This window comes from Thermochaetoides thermophila (genome assembly GCF_000221225.1).
Source record: "Thermochaetoides thermophila DSM 1495 unplaced genomic scaffold scf7180000011816, whole genome shotgun sequence".
In the NCBI taxonomy this organism is placed as follows: domain Eukaryota; kingdom Fungi; phylum Ascomycota; class Sordariomycetes; order Sordariales; family Chaetomiaceae; genus Thermochaetoides; species Thermochaetoides thermophila.
This window is the reverse complement of record NW_006383032.1, coordinates 1,150,373-1,171,987: the sequence shown is the minus strand read 5'-3', so window position 1 is coordinate 1,171,987 and position 21,615 is coordinate 1,150,373. Positions and strand designations below refer to the sequence as shown.

General features: G+C 53.5%; 3 protein-coding genes across 3 annotated transcripts; 1 reads left to right on the top strand and 2 right to left on the bottom strand.

Annotated features, from left to right (window-relative positions):
* Positions 1-9,217: 9,217 nt before the first annotated feature.
* On the top strand, positions 9,218-10,979 carry CTHT_0024110 (uncharacterized protein; the record flags this gene model as incomplete). Its single annotated transcript, XM_006692810.1, has 2 exons — positions 9,218-9,744; positions 9,809-10,979. 2 exons carry the CDS (start codon positions 9,218-9,220, stop codon positions 10,977-10,979), a joined length of 1,698 nt encoding a protein of 565 aa, XP_006692873.1.
* A 962-nt stretch (positions 10,980-11,941) lies between these two features.
* On the bottom strand, positions 11,942-16,734 carry CTHT_0024100 (uncharacterized protein; the record flags this gene model as incomplete). Its single annotated transcript, XM_006692809.1, has 4 exons — positions 11,942-13,112; positions 14,592-14,642; positions 15,071-15,923; positions 16,056-16,734. The coding sequence occupies 4 exons, from the start codon at positions 16,732-16,734 to the stop codon at positions 11,942-11,944; spliced, it is 2,754 nt and encodes a 917-aa protein (XP_006692872.1).
* Positions 16,735-17,319: 585 nt separating this feature from the next.
* Positions 17,320-21,407, bottom strand: CTHT_0024090 (putative pre-mRNA splicing protein; the record flags this gene model as incomplete). The annotated part of the gene is made up of 4 exons (XM_006692808.1): positions 17,320-17,346; positions 17,404-18,694; positions 18,885-20,961; positions 21,161-21,407. 4 exons carry the CDS (start codon positions 21,405-21,407, stop codon positions 17,320-17,322), a joined length of 3,642 nt encoding a protein of 1,213 aa, XP_006692871.1.
* Between the last annotated feature and the right edge of the window lie 208 nt (positions 21,408-21,615).

Sequence of the window (21,615 nt, the reverse complement as noted above, 5' to 3'; positions counted from 1 at the left end):
ATACGTCCTCCCATGCCCCCTACCCCAAGTTGCCGTTTCGACCCCTTTTCAGGACTATGTTTTCACGAGTTACGTATGTATTCTTAGTCGCCCAAAGGAAATCTCAATACATTCACTGAACATTGAGATATCCAGTACCTCCTATTGTCTCCTCAACCCGTAGTACTTCGTGACCCCTGAGCGTGTGAATGGCTGACACTTGCTCCTTCATTACACGTAGAGAGGAATTTCCATTTCCCCAGGAGATAAACAGGCCACGGCTCAAATCATTCACCTCAGGTATAGTATTCAATGTTGCCGAATGTGCTTTCCCAAAGAGTGTTGAAATAGCATTCTTGTAGGATCATACCAAGAGCCCCCCCAAATTGGATTTGATATGTAAGATATAGGCATGACGGATGTGCTCTTGGACTTATCCAAACCATGTCAAGCCATACCCGTTCACCATCCCTTCACCAAGTGAAGCATTTACCGTTTCTCATCTTTACCTACTCGGCTCCCCCCCCCCACCGCCCCAACCCCCCCGAAGTTATACCATCCATGGAGAGTACTCACTGCCCTCCTCATATTCATCGCCCCGAAACAGACACCAGAAAATTAAACTCCCGACTCGGGTAACGTTCCAACGCGGCCCCTGTCGCCCATTATCTCATCCGTCTCTCCCTTCATCCTTTTCCCTTATCAGGTATATTGCGCGCTTATTCTCATTTCCCAACCTAGTCGAAGATCATGTCATACCCTCTTGTTTCCTCGTACCAACAGGCGCCCCCCCCCCTCTGTCTCTCTCTCTCTCTTTTCCCTTCCTGAGCAACTACTCAACGTAGCATCGGCCATTTATACTATCTTCTATGTTACTCTAGATAGATGACGCAGTTCGTTTGCTGGCTTGCTTACTCTCAGCCCTAGCCGACATGCTTTTGTCTACTGTCTATGGCACTGTGCTGGGCGAGAGTTATACTGTGAGGTCCGCAGGAAAGGGCTTGCTTACTATGTAGCTGTTGACATAATCACTACACAATCTAAGTAGGTGAATCAGCTAGGTTTTGCCCCAGGCTGTTTTCTACATGAAGGCATCGATGTTTAGTGTTTGGATTTGAGCTAAGAGAAGAGGAAGTTCTTATCACCGAGATCGGGAACTGAAGACAGCTCAGGTAGGTAGTCTTGCTACGATGTAAGTGATGGTACCCAAGAAACTTCCCTGACAAACGCGCTTCGACCACTGACTGGCCTTCGTCAGTTCCCAGCCTTAGACAATAAGTCTTAGACCACCTCCACCTTTGACATCTTAGACATCAAGATGCGGATTAAAATCCCAATACTGGCAAGTCTGATCATCAGCGTAACCCCCCCAAAAAAGGAAAACAATCCTATTATATTGCCCCTACACTATCACAGCACAGGACCAACGTTGGATCTGGATATTGCAAAGCAAGATCGGCACCGAAGCTCTTGCGAGCCCAGCTGAAGAGAGACCTGAACACCGGTGGTGTGGTGCAGTAATGACAGCTCATTTGACTACATCCTTACCGATTGACCGGACCGGTGTAGCAGAGATCCATGCTCTTAGCTCTCGTTGATACTCCTTTGGGCACAAAGAACATAAGTTTGATCCACTGCACCTCCTCTACCTCGACCTTCCCCGAGGTACGGAATCAAGCCAATGTCTCGGTAGCGGCCCTACTACCCTAGTGCATCCCAAAGGGTCCCAGGGGCTGAGGAGCCGGCGGCGAAGCCCAGACCGGCCGCTCGGCCAGTCGCTCAAATCACGACGCTGACCTGCCAGATCCCATTTTTCGTGAAGTCACCGTGGCTGCCGCGTGGTGGAAGAGCTGTGCTATGTTGTGGGGAGGGGTAAGCTGGCTTACCAAAGACTGGGGCACCTTCCGATGACGAGCGCCATCCGGCGTGTGAGAGCACGCAAGGCAATGAAAAGGCAAACAAAGAAAAGTGGTGGTTGTGGCTGCAGTTCCCAGCTTCCCCGACCAGCTGGATTGGTGGGAAGGGCATTGTGAAATGGGGACGGCTAATGAGATGAGGCTCGAAAAGGAGGAGGATGGAGGTCTGAAGGAGTTGCTCCTTGCTCACCTAATTGGTTCCTACCGAGTGTATTAAGCAGCTATGTTATTCGTTGGCACGATAAAGTATACACAGCAATGCGGATATTGTGCTTCGAGCTGGACGCCTTCCTTCCCTAAGGGGTCAATTTCAGAGCTGCTCCGTCGTGCCATGTCTCTTCCGTACCCCTGGGAGAAACCGGCATTCTGAACAATTGATCTGATCTGATCTACGCCGATAGCGGTGATCTTCCCCCCCTCATGTGCTGGAGATTTTACCTTGATAAGTTGACTCTCAAATCTAAAAGTTTCCCTCCCAGCTCCTCGCAGTTGGCTCATCCATGCAACCCTCAAGCACACAGACAGTGTTGGGCAGGGCAATCAAACATGTTAAGGTGTGTTAAAGTGTAGTAAAGATGCAACGCAACGCAATCCCCCCCCCCTTTTCCCCCCCTAGGGAAAGGGAACAAGCAAGTGCTGCTGGGCTAGACTGGGCCAGGGTAGCGGGCAGCCTAACTAAGCCTCCTCCTTAATCATGCTTCTACAACCGACAACGTTCATGACGGAAGGTGATGGACCAAGCGTGTGGCGTCATCGGTGTTAAGCAGCGCAGTGTATGATAGTATGGAAGAGCATAGCAGTGCTTTTTTGCACGGGAGATGCCAGGCGCACAAGGTGCCAACATAACAGCCAGGGCAGGCCAACTAACTGGCTGGCAGTCGGCCTGGCTAGCTGGCATTGCGTCGTGGTACACAACTTATATCCCCGTGGATAGCCCCGAACAATTGCAAAAAAATGGGAAGTTCTCGCGTGAGTTGAGGTGAAGTGAGGAAGGGCTCAGACCTTGACGCACATTGGGCTAACCTGCTGTTGTTGGCTTGAGCAATCGGCCGCGTAGCACCACCACCTCGCATTGCCTTGCTCTTATGATTTTCAGGCATTGAGCCGCGCAGAAGCCGATGAGCGGGCCGGCGGGCACGGATAGGGCTGTCTCGTTTCGGAACGCAACAGCTTGTTGGCATAGATACCCGGGTAGCGAGCGACCGAGTAACGCAGAAGTATAGGAACTGTGACGCTAGGTACAACATGAGGATAACGACATCAGCTTTTATATTGTATTACATGCAATAGAGCCTCTGTATGCAGATTGCTGCTTCAGGAAAAGCTTTCGTCTTTGTTGGTCAGGCTTTGGGATGTTGGTTGCTTTGTAGTGTAGTTGAGAGGAGGCAATGTAAAATGTGTGTGCAAGTGTTATTGAGGGGCTGCAGGGCCGTTCATGGCCGTGTGCTGCTCGGCCCGGGACTGGATCCGGTTCCGACGGGTTGGGGAAGGAATCGATCTGGTGCCCTTCTGCTCTTCAACATCCACATCTTGAAGTTCTCCATTGCTTGCTGTCCATCGTATTATTAAACCTTCTTGTTTGGCAGGAGGTTCACTTACGGTTAGACGGTGACCTCGCTAGTCGTCACCGAGGAAAGTGTCGTTGATGTAATGAGCGCTGTTTGGTGTGGGGAAGAAGAGGAGGAGGAGGAGGAGGAGGAGGAGGAGGGGGAGGGGGAGGGGCAGCCCAGAGCCCAGAGCAAGGGGTTTCATTGTCCCGAACAGGTCCCCGCGTAGAGCGCGGCGCGTCCTGACACGATGCACAGTGGCTCCTCCCCCCCCCCCCTTCCCACTTCCTTCCATGATAACGAGTAGGTATTTGGTTCTCCTTTTCTCTTAAGAGCCTTAAGCTAACAGTTCGTGAAGCTCTGGAGATGAATTCCCTACTATCATTACGGACTGTCTGTAAAGCTGGTGCTTCTCTCGGCTTTTTGGCCGAAGATGAGGTCCGAGCTTGCAGGCGCAGACGTTCGGCTTGACGACGACACTTTCTGCATAGCAAGGCGGGGGAACAATTTTCATGCATCATGGGACTTACACCTAAGGGCGCGCGTGGACCTGGCACGTCTAAGCTGGCAGCAGCGGCTACCCGTCTGCCCGCAGGGCACCATTCCATCAGACTTGCATCTGCACTGCTGTGAGCGGACGCCCTGGGCCTGGGGATGGGCCGCATATGTCGGCTGTTGGATCCAGGTTTATGTTTTGGGGTCTCAAGGCTACGAGGTTGCCGCTTCACTCTTCTCTTCCTCCGGTTTCCCTCGCTTCCATGATCCCTGGCGATGGGACGATGGGACCTTGGTTGAAAGGCTTTCCGGTTATTCGGATGGGAATGTCGCTGAGGTTTTTCGTCGTAGTCGCCAGCCTCATGTTCGGCCATGGCATGCCAACCCCTTGCCTCAATGCGACCACATGGCTTTCTTCTGTGGTGGCCCTAGCCAAGAAGGGGATAAGTCACTTGCCCGAAGGAGAGCGAGCTGCAGGCGGAGGGCAGCGGTGAGTGGGGGCGAGCGATGATTGAGATCTTGGAGGAGAAGGTGGGCGGAGGATCAACGTCCTGGGGTTTGCTTGTTTCGGTATTTCCATGATATGAAGCGGCTTTCCCCCGCACATGTCCATGACTGTGCCATTTAAGCTTCTTCACCTGTTAAGATATTTATCAGCCTGTGGTTTTTGCAAGAGGTTGTGTTTTAGCATTCCCCCCCCCCGGTTACCTCGTGCACGGCCGACATGGCGAAGCTTCCTCTCACCTGCCGTGCCGCCAGCCGTGAAACGGAATGGCTGGACGGGATCTTGGGGCCAAGACAGGCTCAACAAGAGGCTGCCGCGCTAACCCGAAGCAGACGTCCAGAAGGACTGCGGTGAATGGTGAGTGGACAGTTGAGATTTTCCACCGACGAGGGGTTGACCAGTGGGATGCCACTCCGGCCCTGCGCTTGGACCCCAGCCGTGGAAGGCCTTAAGTTTCTGCCCAATGACGGGCGAGGGGAGGCCGGGAATTATTTTCAGCCAATGAGATTTTTTTTCTTGGGTTCCTTGTGCGGTGGTCGGAGACGTCGGTCGTCGGCGATGGTGAGGAGAAAAAACCAGGGCCTTGATGAGAACCCTGGTAGCCAGATAAATGGTTGCAACCCCAAACCGCCCGGATGATACGCCGCGATTGCGTCTACGTTCTGTCATGGAAAGCTTGTCCTGATGAGATTTTCTAGCGTAAAAGAAGCTTAGCAGCTCTCGATATCCCGAGGCCTGTGGGGAATCATATCACTGCTCGTGCTTTGCAGCCCGTGTCTGAGTAAGCTTCCAGACCACGAGTCTCACGCTTTGGCGATCTGTAAGTTGGGCTTCAGCGACGGTTTATTTTGGATTTCGTATGCTGTAATGCTGTCTTGAGATGCTGTCTTCAGTGTAAAGACGGAGCATGCAGGGAGAGGGAAATAGAGAAAGATTGTTTCCCCAGCGCTCAGAATCGACGGGTCCAGGACGATATGCCATCGTCCCGCGCCGGAACATAAGATAGACAGAAACGGTAAGGCAAGCGGGCGCGGCTGAGATGCCGAGTTGACCATTCGCAACTTTGACTTTTCAGCGTCCCGATTGCCATTCAGGTGAGGAGCTACGGTTGGCTGGATCCATTTCCCCAACGCCTTGATACCGCAGCGGTCGATCGATCTTGGATCGTGCTAGGCTTGTCGTATGGCATGGGGCATTAGCTGGGCCGTCAAGAGATATCACAGCCTGAGAGCATCCTCCAGCGAGGCACAATAGGCACCAAACGCTGAAGAATGTTGGATTGCACCGTGAATGCCGTGATAGTGAGATCGATGGACGAGATCCATCCATCCATCCATCCATCCATCGATGAAAGAGCGATCCTAGATCACAGATCCGGCGCCTTCCGCATCATCAGATGGCCGCCTAAGCGACCCGCTGGCCCTTGCTCCTGCAGCTGCCCAGGACCACACGGTTGCTGTGAATTCTCTGTGGACTCCTTGAGGGCCAGTGGGGTCGGAGCCGCTGGGGGCGGGAGCTGCCCGAAGCGCGGCCGGCGGCCCACAATGCTGACTCGGGGAGCTTCTCGACGGGCCATGCTGCAAAATGTGAAGCTTCGTCGTCGAAAGGATGGTTCAGACGGCGGGCACAGCAAAGCTGCACTAGTCGCTTGCCTGGGGCAAACATGGCCGCCGAGGAAGCCGTTGCCGAGCCTTCATTCGCAGCGGTTCACCCACTCCGGTCGACGCTATTGTTCAACAATGTTTTGTCCAATTGCGCGAGCGCGGGCTGGACTCATCCCGTGTATTCCGTCTTCACTATCGCAGTGTCTTCCTCGTTTTTCAGCTTTTCAGGCCAGAGTCGACCCGAAAACTGGAGTGTTGCACTCGGAACAATGCGGATTTGCAGCCCCTGGCCTGCTCTCCGCTCTCATCAGCACTGCTCACTGGACTTGCTGGACTCGCTGTCCGTGAGATTCCTGCCGAGCACTGATTGCTGGATTACGATGGCAGTATTGGGGCCATTGAGGGCCACTGGGGACCGCTGGTGTGGGTATGCCGGTGATTTGATTTGCAACCCTTCATGCCCTTCCTCTCGTTGCGGTCTGTGTGTCTCGGAACCACTCACTGTTGTGTAAGTGGTACCGTCCAACGGGAAGACATGCGCCGGCCATGCGGGCCATTGCTTGAACAACGACAGCAACAGACAGCATGCGATCGCCCTCGTCTTTTGCCATGTCGGTTGATCCGCCGAACGTTTTGACTCTTCGTTGTCTTTTCCTATTCTCCTGGCCTTCTAGATCCGATGGAAGAGAGGAAAGTGGACAGAGAGAAACAGAGGATGGGCTGCTAGTGTAGTCAGCCACTGCGTTTATGCTGAGGGTAACAGCGCTATCTCCAGATAGCCAAGTCGAGCCCCAGCGTTGCTTTTTTTTTTTTTTTTCCCTTGCTGGAAGAAGAGACGATGGAAGATGTCATCTTTCCCGCGGCCATCCAATTCTATGTTGAGATGTGTGGTATGTGATGGGCGATACGGAGTACTGTACCGCGTGTACAGTATCGCATACGGATCTCCGTCAACCTCCCATCGGGTGTGGGAAGCCCCAAAGAACACTGTGCCAGTAGCGCAGAGACATCCAGACAGCAAAACTCATGAACTCGAAGACCTAAGACTTTTCAACGAATCAGCCTGGATGTAAACCGCTCCGGCCCTTGATTTTGGAACTCCATAGATGGTGTGCTCCTTCAATGACATATCAAGATCCATCGTTCATGCTGTCTGCCTGATAAGTGCCTGGGGGTGCTGGCTGGCGCTTGCCAAAACGGCCGGCTGCTTTGCTGAAGAGGGAGGAACCAGAAAGCAAGTGCCTTCTGGCTTGTCTCGTCTCTTGAGGACCCGTGCAATTTGCCCCTCACTCTTCATTTTCTTTCTTGGTTTCCATCGACTTCAATTTTTCCCCCGTTGCTTTGTGCTCCATTTGAACATCACGGGGCATCACGGGATCCGGGAGCACGCTATAGCTGAGTGCACATTCAGCTAAGAGTTGCAGAGCATCGTCATTGGATAGAGACGGAGTCTTTGAATTACCTATCTCCAGCTTGATGGGTGGACTTTTGAATCATCGACAGCCTCTCTTGTGTCTCCCCTCCCCTGTCTTCGCGGCGCTGTCCCACCCCCGGTTGCGCCGCGTTCTTATTCCCCTCCCTTGGATGGACAGTTGCCCCCCCTCCTCCCCCCCACCAAGATGCTCACACTCGTGCTCTCACACGCCCACACGCCCACACGCGCTGCCCATCCCCAGTCTCAACCATTGCTGTGCCCCCGGCCCGGTTCAGAGTACCGCTCGCGATGGATGGACATGGCATGGCCTGTGCTTGGCCCAGCCCATTCCGTCCTCTCTGGGGGCTCTCTCTCGATTTTCTGATTCTGCCCCAGCCTCGATATTCGACCAGGCCAGGAGCACCTGTGCAAGACCGGGAACTGGACCAGGAACCCCCGGACACTTGGCGTCAAGGGAGTATTTTTTCAGTTCCAGTTTTCTTGTCTCTAGCCCTCTTCCCTCTTCCAGCAAGCCTTAGCTGCGCTAGTTTAAGCACCCAGCTCCTGGCAAACATACATATGCCGCCCGGGCGCTGGATGACCCTCAACCTCGCCGATTCTGTTCCGGAATGACTGCTTTTCCTTTACTGCATGCTTGACTTTGGCCGTCCTCTTCCAGTCTCCGACGTTAGACTGCATCTTCCGGGGCCAGCTCTGCAGTTTTCTGCTGTTCTACCACTGGTAGACCCTGCTTGTTTGCTGTCTCTGCCGCTCAGTGTCCCCATTGCGTTGACCATCGGACCTTCTGTCGAGCTAGCAGCTTACTAGCAGCCTACTTACTAGCAGCCTACCAGCGCTCTTTTATTTTCTATACAGCCAGCGTCAGCCCTATTCTTCTCTTCTGGGCCTTTCTCCAGGTCACCCATACCCACATACCCTCGCTTTGCACACTGCCTTTCAGATACACAACAGCGTTTGGTGCACACGGGCTGTTCGGAGAGAGGTATTAGACCAAGCTCGGGACTCCGAGATCTCTGGTGTTGCTGCTCGGAAGACGACACATCGGTGTATAGACCGTCCACACGGAGTACTTCGCTTCATAGCAGTATACGAAGTCAACAAAGCAGCATTCCCAGCGTGCGTTTACTAGGCAACCAGTCACTTGGCTTCTGCGGTTCTGCCTTTATTGTTGAGGAGCCGGTAAACAAGAAGGCAGTTGTCATTGACAACATTGCCCTGCGCTTTTGCTCTTACAACAAGTTGACACGGTGAAGCCGCCGAACTACCTCGAAAGAGTTATCCGACGCAGCCGCCCCCCCCCCCCAAAAAAAAACGCCTTTTGCAGTATCAACCGTGGCTCTCGAGCTTGGTACAACCGGCCACTCCCCACCTCCGCTGTCCCCCTCGGCTTGCATTTTAGATGCTCGAGGCCTGCATGTACAGATCCCTAGGAACCAATTACATACAACAATCCCCCTCCTGCCCCCAATACGGTTCATGCAGGTTGTGCTGAATGAATCTGCCTTGACCACATCTTCCGGCCGCTCTGATCTCTGCGACTGCTAGTATAGTAGGCGGTGTGTGTGGCTCGACGCCCACCCTCTCTCAATACGGTCCCGAGTGTGTGGCACTTACACGACACCCATCCCACCACAACTCATCTCACCACGGCACCAAAGCAGCCTTTACTTGTTTTTCTCCTGCTCGATTTCTTCGCCTGGTCTGTTCTGGACCAGACGAAGTTACCCATCATCAGCATGCAGAATCCTATTGTTACCTCCGGTGTGGACCAGGAGAGCCATCTTACACCGGATCCAGCTGCCCCGTTCGTCACTGATGGCTGGGTCGACATGAACTCCTTCCACCAACCGACGACTATGCCAGAATATGCTGGTTTCAGCTTTTTACACATTAGTCATGGCCTACCTTCGGAATCCCTCGCCCGTCTTGCAGTTGCTCCCGCGGCTCCTCCGCCTGCTCAACCCTTACATGCCCCTCAACCTCACCCGCAGCTGCAGATGCTCATGATGAATCCGGCGCCGACGGCATGGCCGAGTATGTTGACTAACCCAGCACCGCCTACTTATGCTCCTCCTCCTCCCCCGCAGGCAGCCCCCCCTGTGCCCATTCCGCCGATTCCAGCGCCCATCAAGAAGTCTGGTACGGGTTCTCAGCCCAGGAAAACTTTGACCGACGAGGACCGCCGCAGGATGTGCCAGTATGCAGAGGAGAATCCTGGTGCGAAGCAAACAGATATTGGCGCCCGTTTTGGCGTCGAGAGGAGGTAGGATTCGTCGGACGATTCTCACAAGATGCACAAGACGATGAAAATCTGACAGAACTCGCAGTACCGTGTCCAAGGTTTTGAGAAATAAGGACAAATATCTGAACCAGGATGACCGGAGCAGCTCACCCATCCGGCGACCGCTGAAAGGGAAAGGCGTAGATATCGAAAAGGCGCTGTCGAACTGGGTGACCAAGGCTCAAAAATCGGGCCACACCGTGACCAGGGATGAGCTGAAGGAAAAGCTGCGCATGTTCGCTGCTACTCAATCCGTTAGTGATTCAGTTCTCAAGTCGTCATACAATTCGGCGTGGCTCGACAAGTTTATGCTGAGGCATAACATCAACCCCGGGAGGCTTCTGCGTCGTGCCTCGGAGACGAACATCACCGACAGCATGCGTTCCTCGGGTTCTCCCCTGCTGCCGGCGTCTCAGCCATCGAGTGCCATTTCCCCCACTTCGCCGTCTGGTCAATTGTCGCCCCCTTCGTTACCGGCAACTAAGAACGAAGAGGATAAGGATGGCATGAACAATATCGTGGACTTCACTAATGGCTTGTATAAGAACCCCAATACACAGAGCACGACATCGCTATCCAGTGCCTTCACCGATACATCAACTCCTCCTTTCCCCGGGGGCGCGATCAGCCCAACGAACTCGTTCAACTTTTCTCCCGATCCGAACACCGGTGCCTTTCAGGTTCCTGTTCCCGGTCCTGGATTTCAACGTCCCCGGAGCCAAACTTTCCCGACTCTGGATATGGAGTACTTGAATCAGACCCAATCAGCGGACGCAAACGCTAAGTTCCCTCCGTCTGCCACTCCATCATCGGCCCTGGATTCTGCCGGCACCGAGCCTCCGGTACCGAGCTATACATTTGAGCCTACCGTATCATCGCCGCGGCTACGTCACAGCAGCAGCAACAGCAGCATTGCCGGACGTGGAACGACTACTCCGATTACAAACAGCGCCGTGACGTCGTCACCGGCTTCGCCAACGCAGGAAGACGCCTTCAGGGCTGCAGATACTCTCCTGTCATATCTGAGAAGTTCCAATGGATTGGCCGACCAGACCGAGCTCAAGATTGTAATGAGGCTGACGGAGAAGCTACGAATCCATCAAAGCAAGCCATCCATCTCTGTTGGGATAGGCGGTCTTTCCCGCATTCCCGAAGGCGACAACGAGATGGCCAGCGCTCCGCCCGTGATGAAGATGGAGACGACTATGAGTGCGTAGGATCTGAGTTTTTTTTTTATTTCTCTTGTTTGACAAACATTTCGCAATCTCTTAAGCTACCCTTTTTTGGCGCATTGGTTTTTTTTTTTTTGGTTCTGAATGGAGGGATTACGGAGAGACGTGGTTAGCACATTGGCACATAGGATTTCATATATATACCCCCCATATCCTGTCATTTGTTCACCAAACTCACCTCACCTGCGATACCTTTTCCTTACTCTTTGAAAGAGCTTCCGCTCACGCGGCTTGCAATCACTGGTTTCTGGAGTGCCTTCGGGTTGTGTGGTCTGTCTTGCAGGAGATTTCTCAGGGTCTGCTTTAGTGTTTTTCTGGCGTATGCCTTGCTGGGGTATCCGCCTTGTTTGTTTGTATTTTTTTTTCTATTTTTTATTTTTATTTTTTTTTTGCACGCACACCTAACCCCCCCCAAGTGTGTACTATATATATCATTGGATGAAAACTGCATATCTGTGTATTGGATTGATGGGCTTTTGGACTAAGGGCTTATTTTTGGGTAGGCATGGATTGGGCGTGGACTGTTCCTCGTGGAAGAGGACGAGCACTCGCTCACTAGGTGCTTAGGGAACTTGAATCGAAAGGGTTCTGTTTCATTTTGGGTTGTTTCACTGTTCCATGATTTTTTTAGCACATATGGGATGGTGAGCCAGGGTCAAGTTCCTTGGAAGTTCCATGTTTTGAGTGGATTGGATGTGGTTTTGGATATTCCCAAAACAAATTCAGGAAGAAATTCATCGGACTTTGAGACCGGCCAGTCTCTCCCATGCTCGTAAACTCGATGAAATGATAATCACATCTGATAGGACTTTCTGCAGAGAAAGCAATGCAATAGTATTAGCCTTCCGTTTTTAGCAGGCCATGCAAGGCTGAAGTACTGAGTCCGTCATCACTTATTCGTCCAACCCAAACGAATTCTACAATACACAGAACATAATCACTCAAAGTTAGACGGGGTGCACTACATCGGGTATCCTCTCTGCCCATAACTCCCCTACACCTCGCTCTGCTAACTCCGGTATCAGCCGCACCAGTACCAACTCCAAGATCCCGTAGATGAGATGCTTGTTACAGTAGGCATCGCTAAAGACGTCTAGCACAGAGCGGTCAATCTCTCTAAGTACCGCTTGCTCATCTTCATCCCACTCCTCGTCACTGTCGATGTCGTCATAATAGACGTAGTGATCCTCGTCCTCGCCACAATCGTTCCACCTGTTGATATCATAATAATAATAAGCCTGGCTGTGGCTGGCTGGTTTGTGGATTAGCCTCCGCTTGCCGTTGCGGCGATCGTCGTCGGCACCGTTATTTGTCCGACTAGCGCAAAGGCTAGTGTTAGTGCCGGCGCTAGCGCTAACGGCAGGTCTAGGAAGAAGGCTACTACTAGCGTCGGCGTCGACAGCGACGTTGCTAGCGGATGTGATTGGAGTTGTGGTTGACGAAGGAAAGGATGCCGGAGGAAAAGCCGACGATACGGCAGCAAGCCCAACAGGGCCCGGAGCGGACCGCTGCTGCTGCTGATGCTGATCTTTGGCGGGGAGTGATGAGAGTGTGGAAGGCGATGGGGAGGATCCGATGTTATTTCCCTTTTTGTCATCCCTCGCCTTGGTCTTATCCCTGTCCTTGTCCTTTTTAGGACCACCATTCTTCAGCCATGCTGCTGGTCCTAATCCTACTTCTCCCACTCCGGTAGATGAGGAAGAGGACGTGAACGAGGACGTGGCAGGTGTGGACGCGGATCCTTCCCATTTCGTGGCCCTCCCGCGAGGCTTATTATGATTATCATTACCCTTTCCTTGTGCCTTTCTTCCCGGCTGATGCTGACTGCTCTTCTTCTGGTCATTTTTCTGCTGACTCCGCGAACCGAACCCGAACCCTCCTAGAAAGAATGTCTTTACCACTGAGCGCACTGCCCCCGGTCCGGGAGCAATTGCCCTGTATACTGCCCGGGCACACCTCCGTCTCAGCCGGCGATACTCCGCTTCGGAGGCCGGCGGCACTAGTGATGAGGGACCCGCGGGCATGTTACCCGGGAAGAGGGCGGCTCGGGCGGCGCGTAAGATGGAAGGAAGTTTGGCCGGGTCGAGTGCGCTGGTGCAGAGGAGGTGAGAGAGGAGTCTGTTTCGGGAAGATGTGTTAGTGTGTACTGTAATGTACTTGTAAAGTGATGTAACAGAAGGTATACCGGGGAAGGGGGGGGGCGCCGAGTAAGGCAGACTGGGTGTAGAGAGATGGGCTGGGCTGAATGAAAACGGGGAGCTGAATGGGATAGGAGGAGGAAGAGAAGTGGTAAGCATGAATTGTAGAGGTATGTAGTGAGGCTTGAAAAAAGTCCGTCCATCCATGACAGTGTGTTTGTCTTTGCTTTCTGTCTATAGTGGTGGAGGTAAGCTTCTTTGAGACAAAATCTGTCAAATCCAACCACTCGGGAATTAAGTTGAAGGAGATTGTATCTTTGTGGACAGTGCCAATCCCGATGACTGACGGCCCTCTGGGCTGCCATGACAAAAAGAGGGAATGCAATGTGGAATATCCCGTTGCTACTATCCCTCGCAGCTCCCTGACCTAGCCCGGAGAAAATGTCATCTCCCCAAGTCCTTGACGGAATGCAGGAGAGATGGTGAAACCGATGAGGCGAAGAGGAGCTTCTGCTATGGATGACTATCCAAACTAGCTAAGCCGGATCTTCCCCTAGTTTTACTCATGTCATCGTCATCGACAAGAGGGAATCTGGACGACTCTTGGATTGAGCTTGAAGCTCCTTTGAGCTCACTTAGCCCAAACTAAATCACCGTCACATCGTGTTTCATGCTCGAGCGTCAAGGATGGAGGACACTGTCACTCCCATAATACCCGGAGCTCTCCTCGTCAAAGTCTAGACTGAACTTTCAGCCAGCATAGGGTGTGGATGCTGAGTGAACACGAGCCGTTAGCAGCATCCGGGGAAGCAAAGCCCATGCATAGCTTAGCTAACCCCTAAATGAACCCCCCTCTCTTTCCTCCCAATGCTAACGCAAGTTAATACCCTGCTTCCGCGAGATGATCTGTCAACTTGTCATGGGGCGGACGGATCAGCACGGAATCCAGACCAAGTTCGGATCCATCGAACATTGACTTTTGACAACCTCGGCATTTGACACCTTCCTCTTCCTGGATTGGCGTCATCTTAAACCAGAGAAGTCGATCTCGTCATCAAGTTAAAGCGCGAAGTGCAGGGCATCGGGGGGAAGTTTGTGAGGGGGTAGAGAGTAAAGTTCCCATCCCGGCGCGTAAATAAAGCTAGCTTGTCGAAGGTGATGGTAGCAAGAAGCGCCCCACGCAGCGCAGAAACATGCAATCAGACGCAGCCAAGGCGGGTGCGTGCAGTGATTGGCTCAGAGGTGAACGATCAAATATTGAGTGGGTGTGTGGATGGAGTGGAGTTTGCAGTGTGTGTGGTAGTCAGAGGTAAAGGGGGGCATCATGCAGAAGACGATATGTGTGGATGTGTGGATGCAAGGACGAGGTCCCGCGGAAGAAAACTTGCAGCGGGTCGTCGAACTGGCCGCAGGACCTGTGGAGGTGTGCTCTTTTGCTGACGTTCCACAGCGTCTAGACCTCCATCGTCCCGAGGTCAGAAGCTCCGAGGCGTTGCTGACTTCGCGCGGTCTGGGCATTTGGGGATTAGGTGAATGCAAGCTCTTCCCTTTTTGCTCCCTTTTGTGCTTCCTTTACTCCATCGTTTCTCATCCGCTCGCTTGAGTTGTCCCAATTTGCCCTTGGAAAACTTCGAGCGTTGTAAAACCAAAAAGGATACTGGAAGATGTCGATGGGAATCACTCGGAAGGCCCTTGCGCTGATATCACAACACTTCAGCCGCTTTAGCCGCCGCTATTGTACTTGCAAATCTGCGCGGGGTAGTGCGGCTCACTTGGCGCCAGGGCCCAGCATACCGGTCAGGTCCAGTGACCGGTCAAGTATGCAGTGTGACGAATGAATATGCGAGTGGAAATGATGTGTGCTCGGCAAAGGGATAGTGTAGAGGAAAGAAGCCGCAAGAATAGAAACAAAAGAGAAGAAAAAAAAATGTCACCTACCTATCAAGCTTCCCGTCCACGGCGCCGACTTCTCCCGGCCCGGTTATCGCAGCCCATTGTAGCATCGATAAGATGCCGTGAAGCCACGGCATGCGGAAGTCCAGCTCGACGAGCCTCAATATCGCGGACCAGCATCGGAAAGCTAATACTGGCGTCTTGGGCGCCTGCTTGTGCGGATCGGCGGGTTTGGAGGGTTCATAGTTCTTCAGCTTCTCAGCTCGTTGTGTCGACGTTCGCGGTGGCAATGTCTTCGCCATCGTCAATAGGGTCCAGAGGCCCCTGAAGAACGACATGGTTAGGAAGCACCATTGGACAATAGACCAAAACAGCCCCTGAATCGAAAACCTTTTGCCACCGCCCGTAGTACCACCAGTAGCCTCGACAGCTGCTGCTGCTGATCTTCGTCGCTTTTTACTGCTCGTCGACAACGAGGCCCCTGACGCCGACTCCTTCTCCCCAAACTCAGCAGTAACTCCCTTCCGCGCATTCCTTGCCGCGATGATCAATAACTCAAAGATCATCCATGGCTCCGATAGTTTGTTTGCGACGAGGTTCCCAATGACAAGCTCCGACAGGATCTGGCCAACCAGCGTGGTCAGCACGCTGTTCTCCAGGTCCTCTGTCGGCAGCAAGATGGCTAAAACAGCATACACAAGCAATTGGCGGTAGGTGGCTTCGTTCTCGGCTTGTTGCCGCGCGATGGAGATAGTGTCAGGGTCGGTGTCTTCGTCATCGCCTAGTTGAGTGCGTGGGACAGGGGATAGTGCAGGCAATGGCCACAGCGAGTGGTAGACTTCTCGTGGTTCAGTCCTCACAGGAGGCTGTGTGATAGGATCATGGGCGGTCCGGTAGGCTAGCAAATTCACCAAGTCATGTTAGCCAAACAGAGCCCCTCAGAAGCAAGATCATCGCCACAAGACCAAGCTTCCAAAGATGTGACGACGAAAATGCAGAAGCATGAACCTGAATGAATGTATGAACCAACCAGTAATATGCCTCTCCAGCAGCTCCGGAATCTCGTCAAACACCAAGCTCTCTAAATCCACCTTCCTCAGCCGCTGCTCCAGCGCGCGCGTGATGTGCGCAATGAGCTGAACAATCTCACCCACAAACGTCTCGTCCGGCGTGATCTTGTGGTACCAGCTCTGCACAAAGTCCCTGAGGATAATGGCGATCAATGCGTACAGTTGCAGGTCGACATCATTCCGGCTCGTGAGCGGAGGCAGTATCTCCTCCAGTGCCTGAGCCGAGGACAATCCCCCTCCCCCGCTACCACCAGTAGTCCCTCCCGAACCCTTACCATTGTCCCCCAAACAAAGGATCCTCCTAATGAGAAATACAGTTGCCTTATCTGACAACGGATCTGCCCCCGCAGCAATGGCAGCAGTACGGTCTCCTCCTGTAGTACTCGCACGGGTGCTGCGCCTCTGTGCCGAAGATGAACTGCCACTAGACTGCTGTGTCCCTGAGCCACTGCTGCCACTGCTGCCACTGTCCGTCGACGTTTTGCACCCTAATCCCGAACCAGGGGGCTGTCGCGACGAGGATTTGGATGCCAGGGGAGTCTGGGATTGTATGCTGGAGGTGCGAGCGTGCCGAGTCGGTCGGGGGGTTGATACTCGTGCTGGGCCAGGGCTGGGCCCAAATGTCGATGTTGTTGCCATCGATCACAGGCTGTTGCTTGGGTTCCCTTGCTATCAGGTATCCGAAACGCAGTTAGATCGCAATCGCTATGACATCATGTTTGTCTCCGAAAGTTGATCAGGTCAAACTGCGGTTTTTGATGCCAAAGTTTCGTGTCACGCATCATGCGGCCTTGTGTGACCAGGCCACACAGGAGGGGACCAAGGGTGTGGGAATGATGTGGGACAGTTAGCGGTGGGACGCGCCCAGCGCCTTATCAGCAGCTGCGTCATGTTATCCATCATCGGCAGGCGGTGAGCTGAATGCTGGGGTCAGTTTACAATGTTACGGTAATTACAATATCGATACTCTCAGTCTGATCACTTGTGACACTGCTCAGAGCATCATAACCAAAGATCAAGGCTTCCACTCGGGTATACCTGTTCATTCCCTCTCTCAGTAGCATGTATGATACTTGCAGGTTATTAAACAGCAGCTATTAAACGCCATATCCTTTCCATCCCTAGCGACGCCGCCCGTTTGCATGAAAATTACACGCCAGTTGTAGCGTATCAACCCAGCCAACAAGGTTCATTAGATATGTCCGTCATGTAGATAAATGACGATTAGAAGGCAGACCGAGTGCGGATATCCTGGTAGAGAGTTAGTGAAACAGTTATGGACTGGATTCCTTGGGGTTGAGAACATACCGAAATCTTGCGCTCGATCTCCCGGACCGAGCGGTCCAGCTCACCAGCAATCATCTGCTTTTTATCGTTGGGCAGCAGCGTAAACCTCTCGCAGAGGTCACCATCAATGACACCTTTCACCGGCACATAGTAGCCGCGGTAGATGAGATGGTCGCGCCCGGCCAGAGGCGGGTCCTCAGCGCGCATATGGCTCTCCAGGTTTTGGAAAAAATCGGCATCCTCGCGCGTAACGAAGGGGATTAACACGCCAACCGTGCCCTGGATGCCGCTCCAAACAAGCACGTCTTGACCACCAACCACCAGATTGGTCTTACAAATGCTTGTGGGGAGATCCTGTGGGTAAAAGTGCGCCATCAGATCCAGACGGTTGGGTGCACCGTGCAGATAAGGGCGAGCATGCAGGAGCTGCACCTCCGAGCCAGGTTCGTCGCTTTCCAGACTGGCCCGCTCCGGGCACCGCACGATCCAGAGGTTGCCGAACTTATCGCCACCTGCGACAGATTCGTAGTCAACCATCGTCGTGCACGTCGTCCAGCGCGCAATCGTGTCGTCGGCAAACGGAATAAGCTTATTACTGTCTGGCTTGTAAACGACATATGTCATGCCATGCTGGACGTCGCCCACCACGATACGATTGTGCCGCGTATCCAGTGACACAATGAGCTGTGGGGAGACTTCGGCCTGGGCCTTCCGGAGTAGTTGTTTCAGACCGAGGTCGTAGATGCGAAGCATCTTACCGATACCAGCGAGAAGTCTGCCCTGGAACGGACAGAAGGCGAGAGGCGGCTCCTCAATGATCGTCTTGTGGATGAATTCGAGGTCTCTGCCGTCGTCGATGAACCGATAAACGTGAATAGCACCCTCGGTCGATGCGCGGGGGTTGAGGACCATATCCTTGCCTGTGCCGACAATGAGGAAGCTTTCGCCATCTTGACTAGCAAAAGGAACCACAGCTGCACTGACAGCCGCCTCGTTACCCTCAAGCTCAATCCGCTTGAGCACACGCGGTTGCTCTTCGCTGACCGGGTCCACGATCTCGATGCATGACGCCCATCGTCCTCTTGCCTTGGGATACCCGAAATCCTCCGGAGGAAGGACGGTTGCATCACCGTTCACAGCTCCTGATTGCTCTAGGAGCTGAGCCCGCAGCTCTGGAGGAAGAGTGTTGTTATCAGCTTCGATGACATAGAAGTACGGCTGCTCGGGGTGCTTGACCAGCCGCTTAGGGGTGTAGGTAAGAGGGCAGGACTTTTGAATCATAGTCTGCCCAAGCTTTTCGATAGTAAAAATCCTGAGACATTGTCAGCATGGGCCAGCAAAAGTCGTGAGCAACACAAGGGCGGAGTATTAATTTCACGTCAGAAGGAACAATTGATACAACAGCCGTTGTATTCAAACCTCATAGCCAAGTACGGCATAGGCATCCCTTTTTTCATCATGCAAAGTGTTGGAACGGAGGTGGGACGAAAGCAAAACCTTACCTTAGGTAATTGGCATGGATGCCAACCATACCCTCCTGGCACTGCTCACTGTTAAAACTCCAAGTATAGCCGAGCTCGGTGTAGCTGAGCGGTGTCATGACAAAGTTCCTGGTGATAGGAGCAGTGTAGCCCAACCATGGTCTCGAGCTGAGAGCCAGAACACAAGTCTGGTTCTGCACGGTAACCTGGAACAACTTGGTAGGCTTCGGGCCAAGGAACTTCTGCCGGGTGTCCGTCAGTTCGCCCGTGATCTCGTCGAGAACTGTCCTGAGGTAGACACCGGAATGCAGACCGATGTGGAGGTAGAGCGTCGTGCCACCCGTGGAATCCTCCATTGACATGATGAGCAGCGACGACGGGGCTGCTGTCAGCGCTTGGATCGACTTCATTTCCAGGGTCGACTCCGGGTCGAGACTGAGGATACGAACAGTGCAGTCATCGCAACCGACGGCCAAGAAGGAGCTGCGCCGTAGACCCTCAGGCACCTTGCCCAAGCTGAGCGAAGTGACAGTGCCCGACATTTGCTTCTTCTCATCGTACTCGGCAAGAGACCCATCGGCATCCATCTCGAAGTAAACAATCTCGCCAGAGCTCAAGGCAATGACGACCTGGTTCTCGTTGGTGGTTGCGGCGACGATTGATCTGTGCTGGGGAGCCGGCCACTCGTTGACACGACCCTGGACAATATGCCGGATGCCCTTCGGGTGAATCTGAATCAAGCCCTCCTCGCCCATCTGCTGCACGGCCAGTGTCGGCACTGTCGTCAAGAATCCGCTATCGCTGACCTCCTCCACTGTCTCGCCAATACTGAGCACCAGGGTCGCGTTCGTGAACGACAAGACAATGTACGCGTCGTACTCGTCGTACTTTGTGAGCTTCGTCGTCCAAACGGCGGAGGGAGTTCCGGGAAGCTCAGAAGCGACAATCTCGGACACCTCAAGACCATGCTTGAGCATACGGAACGAGCTGCGTGCTCCATTGCCGCAGATTGCGTAGATCTGGGGCGCATCCTCACCAGTCAAGTTTGCAACCTTGCATCCAACCAAGGGGTTCATCGAGTCGATGCTCTCAACGAGAACCAAGTTCTCGAGAGGCCGCGGCTTGAAGTAAACGGGGTTATACGGCGCGTTCCAATCCGCAGGGAAGTCATCGCTGGTGAACTCTGGTTCATCGTCATCGTCACCGAGCTTCTCGAACTGGTAGAAGTGATGGTTGCCGAACTCGCTCGCCACGAAGAGGAAGCCGCTCTTCAAAATACACAAGCTGTGGGCAATCGGAACCGTGTCGAAGTACTTGATCTTCACGCGCTTGACCTCGCCCGTGGGGTTGCCCTTCTCATCCTCGACCATGTCAATAGTGACCTTGAAAAGATCGCCGTCCTCGGTCTGAAGCAGGAAGAAGAACGCGCCCGCGCTACCCTTGAGCTTGTGCATAACACCTGCGACAATAGTCCGCTTCCTATTCGGATCCTCGGTGGCACCGCGCCGTCGCGGAATAGGGACGCGGAAGGCCTCCTGGTTTGAGTGACGGTAGGTGATGTTCTCCTCACCGCACACCAAAACACCGCTGGGACCATCATTGCCGCCAGGGACCTGAAAGAGGAGCGACGAAGTCGGGTCGACGGTATCGGACCACTTGCGAACGACGTGGTTCAGACCAAGATCAAGCTCGTAGTATACAAGCTGCATCTCAAGCTGCTTAGCAGCTTGGCCGGTGGGGTCTTGGTCCGCCTCAGAGTATTCGTACTCAAGAGCAGCAAACACAGGGTTCGAATAGCCCACGTCAAGGGCCACAAGTGAAAGAACAATCACTCCGGGCTTGTGAGCCTCGAGCGGCGAAGAAATGGTTAACTCGGCCTGAGCATTGCGATTGAGAACATAGACCAGCTTGTTCTTCTCAACTGACGCGATCAAGCACGCGCGACCCTTGGGGTCGGCAGCCAGGTACTGGCCGGGGATGACGCGACGGACACCCGACTTGCCAAAGGTCTCAAGATGGATACGCTGGAACCTGTTCTCCTTTGGCAGGTACTCGATGATAGCAATGCGGCCCGAGTCTGTGGCTAGAATGATGTAGTCTAGGTGCAGGTAGGGATTTTAGCACAGTTCCGCGGCAATTGGAGAAAATGAGTGAGATGAATCGTGTAGGCCGTTCTACGAGAATAAAGGAGGAGGAGAACATCATCCCGCCGAAGCTGCGGAGTGTATCCAGAATCACTATGCTGTCCGAGAAACGGCGGTGGGAGGGGGGGCTGGGTCAGCGAGAGCGCGACTCACCTTTGTGGCTGCCGGCAAGGCGAAATGCGGCCATTGCCCGGATGATGCCGAAGATGTCATGAGATACAATGGTATTGACCTTGCCCTGCCTTGGATCGGGCTGCAGAAGCGTCAGGCGGGAGCCCGACGCGGTGATGATCTGCTGCTCCTTCGTACCCGAGAACTGACCAAGCAGCGCCTGCGTGATTGTCGTTGGCGGCTGGATGGTCAGTGAGTACAGGAACATGTTCGACGTCGTGGTCGCCATGGCTGCCGCGGTGCGCAGAAAGCCGGCGCGGCTTTGCTGTGGTGAACCAACTTGACGATTGCGGCCTGATGACCCTGCAAATTTCGATGAGAGGCAGCAGAGAAAAAATGGAGATTGTCGACAGGAGCTCCAGTTATCAGCATGCATGCTGCAGTTTAAAAATGTAAGCTGCGGAGGGGTCATGATGGTCTGTGCGCTATGCCAATTT